This window comes from Panicum virgatum, chromosome 5K (genome assembly GCF_016808335.1).
Source record: "Panicum virgatum strain AP13 chromosome 5K, P.virgatum_v5, whole genome shotgun sequence".
Classification (NCBI taxonomy): domain Eukaryota; kingdom Viridiplantae; phylum Streptophyta; class Magnoliopsida; order Poales; family Poaceae; genus Panicum; species Panicum virgatum.
Window position 1 is genome coordinate 13,324,334 of NC_053140.1, and position 15,045 is coordinate 13,339,378.

The following is a 15,045-nucleotide window of genomic DNA, read 5'->3' on the forward strand; positions in this document are numbered from 1 at the left end:
CGTACAATGTCTACTCTTGGTGCATTGAGTCTTATTTATATGTGCTATACATATGTAGCAACCTTGATTTGGATGCTGTTCGAATGTCGCCACGGGCTCCCAGCAGCAACTTGAAAAACAACAAGAAGAATTAACGAATCAATAGTCTGCTGTAATGTCCCGGATTTTTTCTGGAATGTTAAAAAGTCGAAAAATAGATCAACATTCATGATGGACTTCTTAATGGTCTGAGACATTCATGGTGCCCTTAGCTTTTTAGCTATCAGCTTGTTTCTTTATTTTTCTTCTATATTATACACAGTAAAAAATAAAATAATGTGTCGTTTTTGTAGTGGTATTGGATTCATACGTCTCTTCACTAACTACAATCAGGTTGATGGCAAATTATTCCTTGAAGCCGATCTCCAGAACAAGTTTATGGGGGTCACTGGAGTACGTGTGAACCATGATAGAGGTGGGTATCTGAATAATATTAATTCCAGCACACTTACATGGTCCAAATCAGTGCTTTTACTCAAATATTTTATGTCGACAGGTCGGTTTTAAGCGACTGGTGCATTACATCTTTAGCTCTGCAAATGGTCTCACTCATAATGTCCCACCAATCATATTCTACATGTGGTCATATTGTAATCTTCTTATTTGTCATGTTTGTTGTATATTCGCCACAGTTTACTATTGATTTATGAATCTCACCAAAGGTAATGCTGTAACTGCTATGAAATGATTTTAATTTTGGTTTCTCTGAATTTCTAGGCAATTGGTGTGTTCTACAATTTTTCTACAGGATGATGTGTGCTACGAAGAGTGCCTATATCTCCCTCAACACCAGGTAATGTTTGCTTTATTATTTCAGTCTGAATTCTTGCAGATTAAATCAAAACATTATCTTTTTCTGCTTTGGTCTAAAGTATATTTCCTGAATGAATATGCTTAATTGATTTTCTATAAGTAGTTTTCTCCGAAGTATTCAAGTGTTAAGTGACATAATTATTTGCAGTTTCTTCGAGGGAGGGCCTTCTGTAACCGGCGCTGCTCCCATGGCGGTGGTATTTTCTTGCATGTGTTGCAATCAGTCGCTAGAGTCCCCATCATTACAAGCTGCATTCTATGAACCTGAACCTTAATATTGAACGATCCAAATGTTGGAGGATTCAGTCCCGTTTTGGGCAAACTGAAACTCCATCTCGGTGGACATAATGAAAATTAGAACAAGCTCTAATGTTTGAGCCTATACTTAATAGTTCTGTTAGCGCTGCCAGGAAAAAGATATTGAACCTTACAACGTATCTGTTTGCACTAGGCATTTATCCCTGTACACATTGAACAAAGTCACTGGTACTTAGCAATCATAAATGCCAAGAAACGTGAGATACAAGTTATTGATTCATTGGGATTAGTGCATCGTGATGAACTAATATATGCAGTAAGTATTATACTTATATATATTCCCTATACTATCAGGCATTCAGGATTTTATTCTTATAAAGTGACCCTCACTGTTTTTTGACAGGTTCAGGGGGCTGCAGAGACAGATTGATATAGCATTAGGAGTTACAAAGGTTACAAAGATTGCAGGGTTCAAGTGGCCTGACCTAAAGGTTAAATCATGGCCTATTGGTGTACACAGAAGTTGAGGGAGAAGTATGGATGGATCTCGCCCAGAAATTTGGTGTACACAGAAAGTTGGCTTGCTAATTATTACTTTTTGACAGGCTTTCATTCTATGAGTTCCTCTAGTTGTTCTAGTGAATCTGGAGGCACATCTCAGTCTGAAAATATCATGGTTGTTGATGAGTCTAGTGATGATGATGATGATTTCATGGTAGCAATGGTTGCTTTGGATTGGATGGCATCAGGCAATTTGCACAGGAAGACAATACATAATTCTTCATTGCCTGTCATGACTGGATTACAATGGGTTGAGGTAACACTACAAAATCCAGTTGACTGTTATGACATGTTCAGAATGCGAAGGTTAGTTTTCTTAAGGCTTCATGACACCTTGGTACAGAATTATGGATTGAGATCAAGTAGAAGATATTGTAGCAAGGAAGCCTTAGGAATGTTTTTATGGGCTTGTGGTGCACATCAATCTTTTAGGCAATGCAGGAACAAATTTCGTCGATCATTAGAAATTGTTAGTAGAAAATTTACATAAGTTCTTGAATCCATTGTGAGACTAGCTTTTGATATTGTGAGGCCAAAAGATCCACAATTTGGTACAATCCATCCTAAACTGCAAGAGGCTAGATTCTGGCCGCATGTCGAAGATTGCATAGATGCAATAGATGGTACTCATATACCAATAACTGTGCCATTAAGTGACCAACCCAAGTACATTAGCCGCCATGGGTATGCCTCACAAAATGTGATGGCGGTATGTGACTTTGATATGCGGTTCATATTTGTTGTCACTAGTTGGCCTGGATCTGTTCATGACACTCGTGTATTATTGGATACGCTGCTCACATGCAAGGATCAATTTCCACATCCTCCTGATGGTAAGAACAAGCTACCCAAAAAAAAAATGGTAAGAACAAGCTACGGTGCAATTTATTTTTTGATCAATAATTCCTCATTGCTACATAACATGACATATATTCGATATGCAAGAAAATATTATCTTGTTGACTCTGGATACCCTAATAGAAAAGAATTTCTTGCACCCTACAACGGACAAAGGTATCATGTTTCTGAATGGCGTCATGGTCACCAACCAATGGGATTGAAAGAGGTGTTTAATCATGCACATTCATCTCTTAGAAATGTGATTGAGCGGTCATTTGGAGTTCTAAAGTTGAAATGGCGCATTCTCTTAAACTTGCCTAGTTATCCAGTTAACAAGCAGTCCAAAATTATAGTTGCTTGTATGGCCCTTCACAATTTCATCAGGGAAGCTGACTTAGAAGATCCGGATTTTGAATCAAACGTTCAAGATGATAGTCCTCGTCCAACTTATGATAACACAGATGATGGTGGTACTAGAGATGATGTTGATATTGCTATGGTTTCGTGATTTAGCTGTCTCCATCAGTTATGTACTCGTAGTTTAGAAATTAGTGCTGTTATATCTATTGGTATATTTGTGATATTAATCTATTTGATCTAACAGTAATATAATTATGTAGTCAAAATACCCAAAAAATATAAGAATTATTGAATTCTGCTCGTATTCAACAAAAAAAAGATATCATTAGTCTCAAGGGCATTTTTGACATTTTACCACTCAACCTAGAGAATCGACTGAAAATAATTAGGATTGTCAAACACCCAGCTTATCCAGACAGCCGATTCTCCAGATAGCCTTATCTTAGAATCCTGATTCTCAGAAAAGCGAGATCCAGAAAAGCGAAAACAAACAGAGCCATTGTCATGTCTTCATGGTGGTGTTGCACCAATTAGGCAATATTTTAAATTCTTGTATCAATAATGGATTAAGACAAGTTCTTATGGTGCATCGATAAGGGATTAAGACAAGTTCTTATGGTGGATCCGATATGATGTTCGCGCTTAACTATTATTAATGTTAGTTTTATTTTGTTTATTTCTATTGATCTGTTAATTATGTACTCACCAACACGTGATATATATATATTCTTGATATATTCTTGATCTGTCCACTTAGTTGAACTCTTACACCATGACTCAAAAGAAACTATGCATTGAATCCGTAGTTTCTATAGATAGTCTTGCTAACATGGCAGTATACATTATGTTCTTGTAGAGTTAATATACAAATTAGTTTCAAACACGTGCCCATAACCACTAGTGAGTCAAACAATTTGAACTTTGACTAAAGTTATAGAAAAAATAATAATCATCATCATATAAAATAAGTACCATTAGATGAGTTATAAATTATATTTCTATAATAAACTTAATGGTAGACATAAGCACTAATACTATTTACTATAAATTTGGCCACACTCGAGAGGAGCTAAGCAGTGTGATAAAAAAAAATCGTAGTAAGAACCAACACATTGTTGTCCGATGATGCCATCTCGAATATACAGTCTGTTTAAGGGAAAAGAAGCTACGAAAAGAACAGAAAATGAAAGAAAGCCAGTTGACATTGGATGTACAACAAGACATTCTGACATACTACAGAACAGAAAAAACTGCCTGAAACGTCTTCACATGATGCTCGCTCCGAGTCGCCCTGCAGGCACCAAACTTCTGAAACAATGCCCCAGAAAATGCAGCGAGCTCTTCCGAGGAACAAATTAACGCTAGCGCATCTCAGAAATGCGGGGCTGCTGAAGTATGGGGCGTACCTTCATGCCTGAAACTGCAGAAATACAACGAAATGAGTTGCTGAATGTGGTTTTAGGCTGCACTAGGTTTTCTTTTTTGAAAATCTTGGCAATCTAAAGGGTGGCAAAACCTTTGCTGCAAATTTTATTATAAGATCTTTTTTTTAAAAAAAAGTGCTCGCCTTGTTTGTTGTGTGGAAACCGGATTAAAAAAACACAAAATAGGAAGGGTGGACGACCCATCCGTACATCTGCAGGGTACAACAACCGAACAACTTATTAGAGTAGCATGTGCTAGTTTACAGGTTAGCTTTTTCAATCCAAGTGTACAGTTTTATCCCAATCCAGAGCTACATAACATAACCTGTTTAAGAGTCTGCAGTCATCTATTTGATGTTCAGTTTTTATCCAGTTTAACAAGTTATTTTTTTATCTTATATATATATACATGCAGCGGAAAATGGAAGATGCATTAAGGCTACACCAAACAAGAATTGCAGCATAACAAATATTCATAACAACAAAGAATGTACCTTTTGCCCTGAAGAAGGAAAGGGATTCCTCGCTTGCTGTCAACTAAGCTTTATCTGCATTGTCGTGCTCATCTGAATGCTCATTTTGCTTCTGGTAATGAAAATAAAGGAACTGAAGAACAATCTGTGAAACATAGTTAAGGGTCTCGGATGTACAGTAGTTCAGATATCTAATGCAGAATAGACACACTAGGATTAAAAAGTAGCTAGAAACAGCTTGATGCTGATAGGAGAACAGGTGACAAGGATACAAAAGAATCCAGTAAAACACATCCTCCAGCATCTACAAGCCAAGGCAGATTTGGTCTAAGTTTTGACCATTCCAGGCTATTTACAAGTATACTGCATTGGAAAAGAACCATGAGGACAGTACAACATGCCAGTAAGTTTCAGGATCACATCAGAAGAAAAGATGGATTGCTCATATTAGATTGGTGAGATACTATTGAAAAAATGGGATAAATATGTGAAAGTTGGGTTCATGAATCATGTGTGTTTACCTTCCTACGTATGTCGAATTCCCCAATAAAGCGAAGGTAAACATTAATGGATTGAGCCCCTGAACAGAATTGCAAGCCAAATTAGTTAACCATCATATGAAAAAAAACATACCAACTGACCTACCATAGCAGGTGACAATTGGATAAATTTATATAATTATCATTTTTTCACCTAACTTTATCTTGATGATTTGTATGTTTTTTTTTTATGATATGAAGTGTTAGTGAAATGCACAAAATTACAAACAGTATAAGAAAAGCTGGAGGTATCAGGTATCGCCTGCAGTAGCAACAAATTGGAGAATATAGGAGGTGAATCAAACTTGCCTCAGCATGGCCTCTTTGCATCTGCAGGGTAATAAAGACAGGTCAGAACATGGTGCGCTCATTCAGACAGAGACTTGCCTAATTTTAACTAGAACAGCTATCTATTGATAACAGGAAACCATTAAGAAAACAAGAAGATGTAAAATAGGAATGTAGGTGAATGATTGGCTAAGATTTCCTCACATAGACATTTTCCACCCATCATCCCAAAGAAGTACTCCCTCATCCCAAAATAAGTGTAGTTTTAGCATTCAAATTTTGTCCCATAAAGAGTGTAGTTTTAGCTTGTAATGAGATCCATGTAATTAGGCTAATCCCAATGGGTAGTTTCATTTTGTTGTTTCCAAGAGTGCCACATCAACAAAACACAAATGAAACCATATATGAAACTCACTCCACAATGCATTGTTTCATGTTTGCTAGGCTCTCATCGCATTTAATTCTATGTCTCATCAAGAGTTGGTAACCGTGCATACATGGTTTCATCTAGATGAAACTCATTTCATCTCCTCATTAATCTAGTGCCACATCATCTAAAATGGTGACATGGCACCCTATTTAATGTGCATGAAACTCTCATGAAACCCCCACTGGGAATGGCCTTAGAGCAATACCAAGTACCAAGAAAGCATTGTATAAGAAAACGCATAAAGCCAAACAAATATTCAGTATATATTACTTTTCTAGTTCCAATGTATATGCATTCATTGAGGATTCAGAAAACCAAATAAATAACACGGTTTTCAATCACTTTGCTAGAAGTAATTAGGGGTAACAAAGTCATTTCTTAGGATGAGTAATGTGTCTGAAATTTTCTAAAACACTTAATTTGAGACGGAGGGAGTACTGAACTAGCTATGGCACAGCCATCCTTAGTGCCGAAGATGTATTTTCCATAAAAAAATTATAACAGAAAAAGTTTTCAATTGTTTGTTGGTGACTCACATTTAAGAAAATCTGGGGCAGTCGTCCACCCATATAGATTATTGCCATTGCCCAACCAAGAAAGCTTCCAATTTCACTTCCACTGCCATGGCTGAGAGATGAATATCCTTGATCATCCTGCGACGCATGAACAAATTAATTAGTCATGTTAATTGTCATTCAAGTTACAGGTCTCTTAAATCAGTAAATATACTTGGTTCAAAATGCTTTGGATACCAGGTTCTGCCACAACCCACAAGTCTGAAACTGGAAAGCAAATATCAGCTCACCTTAAACAGTAAAAGCCTTCTTCCCACTGGTATGACAGTTCCACTTGGCACTTCCCTACGTGTGTTTCCAACTAAAATGTGCAAGAGACACATGCTGAACAGAAGACCCAGCCATGGTACCTGAATTTACATTGATTAAACACTTTTGTAGCTCCAACCTCAGGAAATAAAGTAAAAAGTTGGTCGCAGATTAACTTACCACTGAGAGGGCATTTTTCGTTCTAGTAGGTGATGCAGATTGTGCTGTAGTGATCTCACCAATTAAAGGTTCCCTATGGCCATTCGTTTGTGGAGGCGTCCTTGATGACTGACGACTATTGCCCAACCATGTACCAGCAGTTGGCACTGGACTCCTTGATAAAGATCTAGCTGACCTGTAAAATCAACTAAAAGTTAAACGCTCCTGATCAATTTGTGTCTATTTGCATATTTCTTAGTCGTCAAGTAATAGGAAAAAAACAGCAGCATCTAGCACAGTAGCCACTTAAGAGCATACTCCTTGGCCTATCAGTACAATACAAGTAAAGAAAAGAAATAATGCATCTAACATTGTTTGAATATTAGTAGCTCAAGAACATTACATATAGTAGTAGTCTGAGGTGGGGCTGCTTGGAGTATGGTATTGCTCGGCAAATTTCGTATTAACAGGAATAGGTGAGCTTAGAATAGAAATTGTAGCATCTGACTGGTGGTTGTTTCTGGATGCCCCACCATCCTTGGCACCCAAAAGCTTCTCACGTAATGAAGTATCCCCTCGCTGATGCTTCTGAGGCTGAAAATCGTAAGGATCCCCCAAAAAAAAAGAGAGAATTTATTTAGAAGACAGTAGTACAGTAGTAGTTAAAGTTCTGTGACAATATCAAGTGAATCTGGCCTAAAAAACAAATAAATATTCGCATTTTATTAAGAATAATCTAATAAGACAACTTGCAGCAATGTCCTACCAGAACGCCTCACAGCAATGAAGAGCACTAATAAACTACTAAGCTTATGGGTGAGACAATTTATGAATAAATGAATCCAAAAGTACAAGAAATATGTGGTTGCAGTGTTACAATTATTAACAGATTGTTGCATTATTTTCCCAATAATATATTAAAAAAGTTATCAATGCAAAGTGGATGCAGATTATCTACACAAATTTTGAGGTAGTCACCTTGCTGGTTGCCCTGGATTTCTTCGCTTCAAGATGGTGGTAGATGTGGCTATAGTATATCGTCTGTCCAGTTAGGACCACAGTAGTTATTGTATACAGCTGCATTACAAAAGCTAGGTTTAATCATTCATCTGCAGGAATCAAAATAATACAAGTCCAAAAACTTGGTATTATGCCTTACCAATGCCATGTAAAACTGGGTCGGCAGCTGCAACATAAATAAAATGAAAATATTAAAATAGACACATATTTCAAAAACCGAAGCTCCTGTGATCTCATGGATAGATTTCATCTCATCAAACAGGAAAAGGTTAGAGTATATAAATTCATAATAGAGCAACTTATTGGCAAGCAAACATCAGAGCAGTAGATGCCACATGATTACAGAGAACACAATAGATCTATTGGAACATGTCTTTTTCATACCTAGAATTGGAATTCTTGTCTAAGTGTCCCTATTTCATAGGACAACAGTATGCTAGTGCACAGATAATTGCAAATGTACAGTCTGAGCTTAATAATGCTGGTTCACGCCTTCAGGGAATAGCACAGGCTGGCAGAAATGAATGGAATAATCCCCATATGTAGGAATAATAACAGCTCATTACACTATACCAAATAATGATATCATAAATAATGAGAAACAGGTATTCTATCAAAGACAACTATTATTCATTAAATCAGATACAAAATCGTTAATGCCCTACAATATCGTGTCAAGTTATTGTTGAAGATGGCTCAGAAAAAGGACAAGAAACAGATCTTACAGTAGCAGGTTCGAGGAAGCAGCCAACAAGGTTAAACAAATCCCTGTACAATTATAGAAGAATAAGGACAATTAGACAGGGTACCTCACATAACATCGGTGTACAACTACAATTATCATGACAGAATATAATCGCATCCAAAGAACACAAGACATGTGAAACAACAATAATCACATCCGAGGAGCAGAAGACATGTGGAACAGCATACCCAACTATCCAGGTCATTAGAAAAGCGATAGAGAGCCCTTCTGTTGACTTCTGTCTGTAATTTGTTATTATCTGCGGCACCTCGGCGACGCCCCAGCTTATGACACTGATCAGCCCAAGTGCCAGGGCAGCACTGTCCTTCTGGCTGCACAAGCAGTACTTCAGGTAGGTTCGGGCCCATTCTGCGCAGTGCCGAGACGAGGGGCAGGTTGGAGGAGGTGTTCCACCGAAGACACCCATCTCTGCTCCAGACCTGAGGCACAAATTGCAGAAAAAAGGTGGAACAGTGAGCAAATGCTTCGTCAAATTGATCTTTACCAAGTATATACCACCCTTTGCACAGCAAACTTTTTCCCTACTACTTTCCTACTCCAAACGCCTCGAAAAAAATTGCCTGACTGTTTTGTCTTCTAACTCAACATAGGAATAAACAAACGTTTCAGCTCAGTTTTTCAAAAAAGGAACAAAGATTGCGCAAATTACAGCAACGTGCTCAACCAAACTGAATGATGAATAGGATCAACATTGAATCTACCGTCTGCGAGCGAATCTCTCGCGCGTTCCCGGAAAAGAGAAGGGAGAGTTTAGCTCCCCACAATCCACGTAGAGACAACGAGGCCGAGAAAAAGACAGAGAACCAACCGAAAAAAAAAAAGTTACATCCGGCGTTTGCAGAGGGATGCAGCAACACCGCGCATTTTTGAATTTATAAAGCCTGCAAATCCTATTGGTAAGGCGGCCTAGTGGTCCTCCTACAATACTCGTCGTTCTGCAAACTACCCACCCACTCAAACGGCTAAACACCGTGGACAAAATTCAAACTTCGTGTCTCCCCTCTCCTCATTTTTAATTCCCGGCTTCAAACTAGGCTGGACAAGGGTAATGATTGTCGCACGTCAAGAAACAGAACGCCACGCCTGAAGACCATAACCTCGATACTATGGCATGTCGAACCGACTCCCAGATTTGCGCGTTTTGAACAGACCGTCCATAAATATAAACAGAGAGGAACAAAAAGAATTCAAAACTGAGCGCACCCAATCGGGCTTAACCAGGCAAAAGGCGCCGCCACCCCCAACAACAAAAATCTCCGAATGCGGTAGAACCGACGGAGCAATCTCGCCGGCGGTGCGGGTCGAAGAAAAAGGCGACGTCTTGGCAAGAGGGGAAGGACGAACGAGGACGGGGAGGCACGGCGCCGTACGTACCGGGACGGGAAGGCGGAGCAGGGGGAGGAGGAGGAGCCGGTGCCAGGGCGGCTTTCCTTTCTCCGAGGCCGGGGAGTGGGGGTGCGCAGGGAGCTACAGAGCTAGGGGGGAGACGGGGGCGGGGGTCTGCGGGATGGGAAGGGCGGAATCGAAGCCGACGAGTCGGGGGGGCGCGATCTTTATTGCCCGCCAGCTGCCGCTCTTCCTCTTCCTCCCCCTCTCTTTGTGACTTCGCTTCGTGAAGTCAGAGAAGTTGGATCGCTCCTCTCCCTCGCGAGGCCCTTCTGTTTCGGCGGGTTGCGCCGCGTGGCCGCCTGCCGCTGGCTGGCCCCCGGCCCACGCCGCTGCGGCCGCTCGCTCGCGCCCGCCGGGCCACGTACGCGGCACGTAATCTCTGGGCGGGGCCCCGTGCGCCTTCCCGATGGCGTTGGCTTGAGGCGCCCACGGCTCTGCATGCCAGCCCGGTAGCACCAGCGGGGGTCCGTAAAAGGGGGCGTTTAGTTCCAAAAACAAAATTTTTTTGGGTGTCACATCAGCGTTTGACCAGATGTCGGGAGGGTTTTTCGAACACTAATTAAAAAACTAATTTCAGAACTCACTTGGAAACCGCAAGACGAATCTTTTGAGGCCTTTGACCGCATCATTAGCACATGTGGGTTACTGTAGCACTTATGTCTAATGATGCCCTAATTAGGCTCAAAAGATTCGTCTCGTCGTGTACATCCAAACTGTGTAATTAGTTTTGTTATTTAATTACATTTAGTGCTTCATACATGTGTTTAAAGGGGAGGTGAAAATTTTTGGGTGAAAATTTTTGAGAACTAAACGGGCCCTAAACAAACCAGTAGAAAAAACGGGTTGCTCTTTGTTGCTTGCATAGCATAACCAGTTCAAATTTGAAACCCCATGTTGACCAGGACGAACTGTCGGGCAGTCAAAGTAGATAGGGGTAAAGTGCCCGTCAAATCTGACTTAGATAATTTATAAGAGCCAAATTTTAAAAGAGTCGGACTAGAATTCTATACAATTTTAAATTAAAAGAAATTTAAGCGTCAAATTGAGTCAAATTGAATTGTGAAGTGATCATTTGAGCCATGATCTATTACCACCTCTAAAGAGTAAAGACAGGATCGAACCCGAACTGAACGTATCATCTACTTTTTGTCCCGTTGTCTTCCAAAACAAATGTTTACTGCAGTTCAGCGCGCCTTTCATCATTTTCCGTTTGTTTTGGATTCAGTAAAAAGATCGGTGGTGGAGCTACCTTAGACTCTGTTTAGTTCTAAAAACATTTGCACAGTATCCGTCACATCAAATATTCGAACAAATGCATACAACACTAAATACAATTGAAAAAACAACTATTTTTTTATACGAGATTAATCTAATAATGTTAATTAATTCATAATTGAATATTAATTGTCAAATAACAACGAAATGTATTACAATGCCAAAATCTAAACTTTTTCACCATCTAAACACTGCCTTAGCTCATCGGTCATCAGGCCTCGACAAATTCTACCAAATTCTGCAAGAGTGCTCGGTAGTGCTAGCTGCAGCTGTGGCTGCAGCAGGCTCTACAGTAAATAAATTTGATTGTACATCTTGTACTAGCTGCAGCTCAGCTGCAGTAAATAAATTTGACTGTACATCTTGTACTTAATGCAGTTGTAGCTGCAGCTAGCTGCAGCTGCACAGTCACAGCTGTAGATTAAGAGCAGCGCTAATAATGCAGCCCGACGATCGGCTGGGTACGCGCGCATGTGCCGGCTTCAGCGCCCACTGCAGCCTGCGAGCGGGCTGTTGCCTCCATCCAGACCCACGAGCAGTGATTAATCCGTCCGTTTCAGCCGGCGGTAACGGAGAGCTCACTTTCTTCTCTTTTCTCCTCTCTTTTCTCCCTATAGGATTTAGCCTGCTCTTAGCATGCTACAATACTTGCTCTAAATGAATTGATGTGAGCATATTCCTACGTTTATCTATCTATGTATTTGACCCCGCTGCCTCGATGAAGCCGATCCCGATGACGCGCTCGTCTGCCTCCCCCCGGCCGTGAAAAAGACACGAGGAAACAATCTTCCACCGTGCCTTTTTTTCTTTCTTTTTCAGGATGCATATGCCGATCAGTCTGCAGTCACAGCGACGTCGAAGTGACGGGCCGCCGGGCTCGACGATGTCGCCACTTTGCGAGACGGAGAGAGCAGAGAAGATAACTGATATTACCAGTGTCGGCTAGCCTAGCCGTGTCCTCACTCCTCTCACACCTAGTTATCCTAGTCATCCCTGCCCGCTGACGCGCCGCCGCAGGCAACAACGAGCTCGTCCGCAACGTCAGCGTCAGGGAAGCGTCGACGTGCCGCGGCGTCGCAGCGCGCGGCCGAAAGGACGAGCTGAGGCGGCGCCGTACTGCTCGGGAAGCTGGCACACATGCGCGCAGGTAGCCACGGGAACCTGGATGCATGCACGCGGACACCTCTGTGGGCTAAGATAAGTTTGGTTTTGCACGCTGGAAAGGACGATCCTATCCGACAAGATCAAGGCTTTCTGTTCCAGCCACTGGAATGTTTGTGGCCACCAAATATGTTCATCTCAAAGCAACTCCAGTAGGGAGAGCAAATAGGTTTTTATATAAAGATTTAGTCGGTGGACATCAAAAATTAATCTCCAGCAGAGGAAGCAAATAGGCTGCTATTTTGGTAGGCCTTCCAAATCCTCCCACCCACCAATTTGGTGATCCTCTATTTGGGCTGCCAATTGTGGGCATTCCAAATCTCTCCTCTAGCCCCCCAATTCCTGGTCGGGCCCAGTTGTCAGTTGAAAAAATAAAAATCCAGTTTACTCATCCTGCTGGAGTGAAGGTCCATATTTGGGTGAGTAAAATTTAGAAGTGGATTTCTAAATAAGTATTTGCTCACCCAAATTTAACCGTCCTAGAGTTGCTCTCAACCCGAATTCAGCGTGCCTGCGTACATGGTCTTAGCTTGGAGGATTTGAAACCCTATCTACTCACCACGAGAGGGAGAGGAACAACACGAGTCACTAATCACGCGCGTTAGAAATTAAAAGGGCCACCCCTAGTGAAAACGGCCACATGGGAGGGCGTGTATAGTAGACTGGTGCGCAAACTCACCAACTAGCGGTGTAAACTGGTGAACATGCATCTCGAACTCTTTTTAATTTAAATATATGTACTATTTGTTCAAAGTGAGATTCTATTTTTTTAAAAAAATAGTACAAATATTTGAACTAAAGAAGATTGGAGGTGCACATAAGAATCACTAATTTGCATCCCTATGACAAACCGATTCACTCAACATGAAACCAACCTTAGGCCTTGTTCAGTTACATGAAATTTATTTCGTAGGGAATGATGGATGAACAAGAGACTCATGATGGATTCAACAAGCGGACGAAATTTATTTCACACCGGAAACTAAATTGTAACAAATTAAATAGACATACTCATAATAGATACAACAAGAAACCGGGGTTGATTTCACACTCCTTGACTTTTGGATCGATTCTCGGCTCTTGTTGTAGCTAATGGAGTTATTGTGTTGCAATTAGTTTCCAGCCTGGAATAAATTCCGATCTTCTGTTATACCTATCATGAGTCTCATGTCTCTTGTTGTACCTGTCATTCCCGGTCGGAATAAATCCCAAACAAGGTCGAACTCAGCCGGCCGGCATCATCACGCTCGTTCACGAAAAATCATATAGCAGCTAGCACTACTGAGGCTCTGTTTGGAACCAATTTTTTTCAGAAGTCTCTATCACATCAAAAAAAATCTTACTATTTTATAGTATTAAATAAAATATGTTTATAAATGTTTTTTTGACAGCTGAGTGCTTTTTCGCGAGACGAATCTAATGAGCCTAATTAATTCATAATTTGCTACAGTGATGCTACAGTAACCATCCGCTAATCATAGATTAATATATCTCATTAGATTCGTCTCACAATTTAGCCCCAGGGTTCTGCAGTTAGTTTTATAATTAATTTTTATTTAATATTTTTAAATATTAAAAAAATTCCAAAGACTTAAAAAAAGTGCCTGGAACCAAACAACCCGTGAGCTCATTTCTCACGTGTGGTGTTCTTCCTGTGCGGCCGGCGGCCAAACACATCACCTTTTCGTCACTAGTAGCTCGGAAAAAGAAGCTAATTGCTTTCAGACGGCTGCGATTTGACGGGATCAAGATACGCTAGCTGCTGACAATAATGAGAGAAGAAAAATATGATTATTGTTCTTCACAAAGAGTAATGATAAGGACGGAGAAGAAATATGAATCAGCCCATCTGAGAGAGCATGCATATCCGTTCGCGCATCGAGAACGACGCCCATTTGGCACACACAGACACAGCACTACTGGTGCAGTGGTGCGGGCGTGCGGCTCTCACCTTTTTATTAGTGTGTGTGGATTGGGGATAACGTAAAGTAGCGCGGCTGCTATGCGGTGACATGGTGTAAAGGAAAACGACCAGACATGCCATCTGGGTTGCGTGTCTCCCCAATAATGCCATGTTACGAACAAACCAAAAGACTTCAAGAATTGCCTCTACCACAATGTTCCAGATTGCTTGGACCCAAGGGGCAGAAATAAAACAAATAGCTCCAGGTTGGTACTAGCTTTCCTTTTATTTTGAGTGGAGGTTGGTAGCTCCCTTTTTTATACAAGTAGGCTATGATCGAGTTTGTGGTTCAAAGAAAAGGAAGCGCAAAGCTGGTTGAAAACAACCATCATATCAATTTATCAAACTTGAATCATCCTGCATCCCTGCTCTTTTTTTAAAAAAATTCCTTCTGCCGCCTTCTTGCGTCACAGCAAATCTTGCTCTTGGACTTGTAGGACTTGCCGGGCAGCCCAATAGTTCA

At 40.7% G+C, this 15,045-nt stretch overlaps 1 protein-coding gene and 1 long non-coding RNA gene across 3 annotated transcripts; one reads left to right on the forward strand and one right to left on the reverse strand.

Moving 5' to 3' along the window:
* Positions 1 to 399: 399 nt before the first annotated feature.
* On the forward strand, positions 400 to 2,531 carry LOC120706468. The gene is made up of 5 exons (XR_005688307.1): positions 400 to 454; positions 536 to 629; positions 757 to 832; positions 1,001 to 1,426; positions 1,514 to 2,531. It is a non-coding gene; the product is annotated as an uncharacterized LOC120706468 (long non-coding RNA).
* Positions 2,532 to 3,889: 1,358 nt separating this feature from the next.
* LOC120706465 lies at positions 3,890 to 10,323 on the reverse strand. Of its 2 annotated transcripts, XR_005688305.1 has the most exons (15): positions 10,169 to 10,323; positions 8,962 to 9,213; positions 8,754 to 8,796; positions 8,168 to 8,194; positions 7,987 to 8,085; positions 7,412 to 7,602; positions 7,030 to 7,204; positions 6,831 to 6,950; positions 6,562 to 6,678; positions 5,617 to 5,637; positions 5,290 to 5,348; positions 5,041 to 5,131; positions 4,790 to 4,913; positions 4,278 to 4,291; positions 3,937 to 4,162 (listed from the first exon to the last, which is right to left on the reverse strand). XR_005688305.1 is itself a non-coding variant. In XM_039991125.1 (14 exons), the coding sequence occupies exons 2-13, from the start codon at positions 9,198 to 9,200 to the stop codon at positions 4,833 to 4,835; spliced, it is 1,263 nt and encodes a 420-aa protein (XP_039847059.1). In that variant the 5' UTR covers positions 9,201 to 9,213; positions 10,169 to 10,323; the 3' UTR covers positions 3,890 to 4,291; positions 4,790 to 4,832. The 2 variants fall into 2 exon arrangements, 1 of the variants encoding a protein (XP_039847059.1); XM_039991125.1 differs by having other exon boundaries at positions 3,890 to 4,291.
* Between the last annotated feature and the right edge of the window lie 4,722 nt (positions 10,324 to 15,045).